Raw genomic sequence first — 4,844 nt, forward strand, 5'->3', positions numbered from 1 at the left:
AAGATTTTCTACATAAGAGGAGATCTACATAAGAGGAGAGACACACACAGTCTCTGTCCACCTATGATGCCCTCAGGTGTGGGGTGGATTGTACAATAAAACAGATTAGTGCTTCAAACACCAATTCTTCTGCACCTCAGGAATAGGGTTGCCAGTTCACAGCCAGTGAAGATATTGGTAGGTCAAAATAGTGTAGGACATTTCTCTGCACTCTTACAACATTTAAAGATTTGCTGATTATTGGCAGAGTTTAAAGTGTTCCATTAAATTTATTTTAACATTTGTTAAGTGCCAACTGTCTGAATGTTATAACCCAGGATGAAAGCAAAATGATTTTACATTTAAGCCACAGCATTGGTTATTGCATACAAGATTGTGATTAACACAGGGCAGGGAAGAGAAATGCACACTAGCTGTGCAACTTACAAACAACCAACATTAAAATTTAAACAGTTGTGGAATGTTCTTCAGAAAAAAAACTGCTTCAGCCCCCAAGTTAGAGGTGGGAATTACAAGCATTTTATCACACAGGAAGCAGAGCTTCACTGAGCAATTGCAAGAAACTGCGACCAAGTCACTTCTGCACAACTATTACAAAATTCAGAAGGCAGGTTTACAATAATGTAAGCCCTTAGCTAGGATGGGGTTTTACAATCACTAAAAAAGGTTGACAGTTAGCATTTTATACAAATCAGAGCTTCAATACAAAGTTGAATCTCAATACAATAAATCTACAAAAGAAAGTTGCTTAACAGAATGCAATTATACAAAAGCTAGTTCCACTACCATTCACAGGAGTCTGCAGCACTACTCCCAGTTTGGCCTGCAATGCTTAGAAAAGTGGAAATAAAACAGCAGCACAGACTTAATGTAGAGAAATAATTCATTCAGCAAATAAAGTGATCAGGTTACAGAAGATGATTATACAAACTAATTCATGCTCTGTACCAAATGTTCAAGTTAAATGGAACTATGCAGAAAAGTTGTTGACACTATATAATTATCTTATGAGTTTATAACAATGTAGATACCCAAATGGTACTAAATTGCCCCCCTCACCCCCTGAACTTACAGTACTTAAACCCACTGTCATGAGGTGCTGGTGTTCATGATCTCAGGTCAACACTAGACTCCTCTCACCGCTATTCAGATACTAAGCATTACACAGCAAGTCAAAAAAGGCTCAGACTAGAAGTGTTTGAAAAATAGCCATTTGGAAACTGGGGGAAGCAAGAGGAAAGTCTCCATATACTGTGTAAAAAGTTTGATAAATGTTATTACAGCTGATACAGTACATGCGACAGTATGCACCAGATCCTACAACAACACACACTTGCGTCTTTTCTTGTGTTTGACTTGTAATGCAGCACGTGTGGCCATCTCAAAGACTTCCCGAACTCCTTCCTTTGTTTTGGCAGAGCACTCCATGTAGCCAAAAGCACTAATTTTGTTGGTCATGTCACGTCCTTCTTCTGGTTTCACAGGTTCCTGCAGTACAAACACCTCACGTTAGAACATTCTAGTCTGTGTTGGTACTCAAGTTAAAGTTTATTCCACTCTCCTGCCCACCACAAAGCTCAAATCATAGTATCCCTACAGTGTGGAAACAGGCCTTTCAGCCCAACAAGTCCACACCAACCCTCAGAGCATCCCGCCTAGACCCATCCCCTAAAACCCACCTAATCGACACATCCCTGAACACTAGGGACAATTTAGCATGGCCAATTCACCTCACCTGCACATCTGAACTGTAGGAGGAAATCCATGCAGACAAAGAAGGAGAATGTGCAAACTCCAGTTGCTCAAGGCTGGAATCAAACCTGGGTTCTTGGTGCTGAGGTAGCAGTGCTAACCGCTGAGCCACTGTGACACCCTAATGCTAGCCATAAACACTTTGCATCCCTTTAACTTTTAATCCCTTCATGAAGGGAATCACTACAATGGTGAACAAAATGCCACTTGCCTACCCTTCTCAGTTTGCCGGTTTATAACACCATGCTTCATGACTTAATTTCAAGCATTGAGGTAACCACTACCCAAATCTAATGCAAGTCAAAAACAGATTCCACCAAGAAACCTCAGGAAGCACTGAATATCCCTCTGGTCCAGTTAAAAGCTGGTCATTAAAGGTCACCATCCTCATCCCTGCAGAAAGCAGGGAAGCAAACTCTGTAGTTATGACTGTTGCTGGGAAATTGTTAGAATCCCTTGAAGTAACAGTATTTGAAAGTCAAAACAATCCAGTCAGCATGGTTATGAAGGGTGAATCATGTTGGACTAAGTTGCTACAGTTCTTTGAAGACATGTCATGTGGATAATGATGATCTTGTAGATGTATATCTGGACTTCCAGAAATTACACAAGCTTAGATCATATGTTAGTAATAATGTGTTAGCTTGGATACAGGATTAGCTAACCAAGAGAAAGCAGTCAGATAAACTGGTTTTGCGGTCAATGGCAGTGTTCAGTTCTTGGGCCCCAACTACTGAACCTATATTAATGACCTGGATGCAGGGACAAAGTACAAATTTGCTGGTGACACTGAAGTAGTTGGGGGAAGTTACAAAGAAACAAAATGGACATGGATCTTTTAGATAAGTGGGCCAAAATTTGTCAGATTAGTTTAGTGGATAGGTGAGGATTTATCCACTTGGTCAGAGGAATAGAAAGGCCTAAAATGGAGTAAAACATTGGTGAGGGGGGATCTGGGTGGCCTTGTGCCCAAAATCAAAGCCACCATGCAGAAAATAAAATGAAATTTTGGTGTTTACATTCTATTCCTTAACAATAAAACCAGGGAAATGCTGCAAGGCATAAGCAAGATCACACCTGGCATATTGTGGTTGTATTAGCAGCAGTTCACTAGACTGATTCCAGAAAAGGTGTTTCTCAAGACTGATGAGTTTAGGCTAGGAAGAGGGAAATTAAAGGTACAAGATGCTGAAAAGGGTGGAGGTGGTGTTTGAGACAAACATGAGGAAACATGGAGGTCATTGCTTTAGGACAAAAGGATGGCAGATTTAAAGCAAATTACTGGTCTCCAAAAAAAAGGGTTGAGACTTCTGGAATTCACTACCCCAGAGTGCAGTGGTAGCCAGGACAGAATTTGAAGAGATTTTTAATTAATGGGTTGAATGTTTGAGTGGGCAGGAAACTGGAATAAAGCACTGATGAGCTCAGCCTTGTCTAAAATAAATGAAGGCTTGAGGGGGCTGCATTGCCTACTCCTGTTCACATCTATGAACTGTGATTTCAATTACTGAAACACTTGTTCCTGTCACTTCAAACCCCATCTAAAATCAGGCAGAATATATGCAAGAGATAGAGGTGTAGAGCTGGATGAACACAGCAGGCAGGCTGATGTTTTGGGCTTAGACCCTTCTTCAGAAGTGGGCCATTTCTGAAGGAGGAAGGGTCTAAGCCCAAAACATCAGCCTTCCTGCTGTGTTCATCCAGCTCCACACCTTGTTATCTCAGATTCTCCAGCATCTGCAGTTCCTACTATCCCAGAATATATGCAAGGTTAGGAGAATTCTTCTGATTAGGACCAAGGCATCTGAAGGCTCAGCTACAATTGGAGAGTAAAGAAAACCAGGAAGGGGGGGTGGGGAGAAAGAGTAGAAAATTGCAGAAATCCATGTTTTAGGAGGTTGCATACATGGTCATGAGACATGAACACAAGGATAATGATTTAAGCTAGCAAAAATGTTACAGGAGTGGGAGTCAACAGGTCAAGCAAGCACAGCAATGGAGATCTTAGTGTTATTTAAAGATAGAAGAGGTCTGGGTGAGTTCCAGCTTCTGCAGGGTGAAAGGTGGCAAGTTGGTTCAGCACATGCTGGAATACCTCCATCTGGAGATAAAGACAGTTGAGATGTTTCAAAGGTTGGTCTCAACATTCCCATATAGACTTTAAAAAAGGTACCATCCTTCCTAAAGGAAGATTTTTAAAACTGGGACAGGATATTAACTATTCTATAGTGCTGTGGCAACATACCAACTCATATTTTAAAGTGTTGAAATTGGCAACAATTCTAAGAGAGAGCCTAAATTTCCTGAATCAGACAAATTAAGGAAGCAAGTTGAGAACAATGAACAATTCTACAGTTACATGTGAAGACTAATCTGTGACATGCTCAGAAAACAAGCCAATATTGTGTCTAGAGTACACTCATTTGGAAGTCAAATGATGTAGGAAGTCAGAGTAGATACATAACACCTTCAACCTTCATTGCTTTTGACTGACAGCAGAGCCTCAACATTCCTAGTGACTCTCCCCAGAACCCTTCAGTTATAAAAAGATAACCTACCCATCCAGAGGGGAAATTCCAGGCCACAACAGAATTAAAAATGCTTGAATCACAAGTGGACCAAAGCAGGTGTTGACAAGTTGTAACTGTACTGATGCAATAGCTCCAAGGCAGATTTTTATAATTCTCAAATATTCAATCTGAAGTTCTGCCACAGGTTCCAAGGAACATTTGGTGTCCAAAATAACCAGCTTAGATTCCACTCCCAGGCAGTTCAGTGAACAGAAGCATGTACAATTGCATTATTGAAAGTGAAACAAATTCTAGATGCAGCATTTGCATTATTACATTGCAAGTGCTGGCTTGTCAAAGCACCAGTAATTATATGCAGAGGTAAAGAAATACAACTGTTGAGTATTCCAGGCCAAAAGCATTATAATGGTGGAATCAAGCAACACATTAGACTTGAAATTGTCATCTGTACTAGAACAGGGAATAGCAGCCACAACTCAAGTCAACACAAAGATGAGCAAGTCAAAAGCTAAGGGTGTGAAACCATGGAGGAAGACCAAGATCAGAGAGCAACAAGATCAG

The 4,844-nt window shown here is 40.6% G+C and overlaps 1 protein-coding gene across 1 annotated transcript in view; it reads right to left on the reverse strand.

The window, feature by feature from the left end:
* Nucleotides 1–249: 249 nt before the first annotated feature.
* rhocb (ras homolog family member Cb) overlaps nucleotides 250–4,844 on the reverse strand; it is a 30,450-nt gene continuing 25,855 nt past the window's right edge. The window contains exon 5 of the mRNA XM_020514391.2: nucleotides 250–1,488. Within this exon, the coding sequence (XP_020369980.1) occupies nucleotides 1,318–1,488 (171 nt within the window). The 3' untranslated portion in view covers nucleotides 250–1,317. The remainder of the gene's footprint in view (nucleotides 1,489–4,844) is intronic.

The sequence above is a fragment of the Rhincodon typus genome, chromosome 25 (assembly GCF_021869965.1).
Source record: "Rhincodon typus isolate 14 chromosome 25, sRhiTyp1.1, whole genome shotgun sequence".
NCBI lineage: Eukaryota > Metazoa > Chordata > Chondrichthyes > Orectolobiformes > Rhincodontidae > Rhincodon > Rhincodon typus.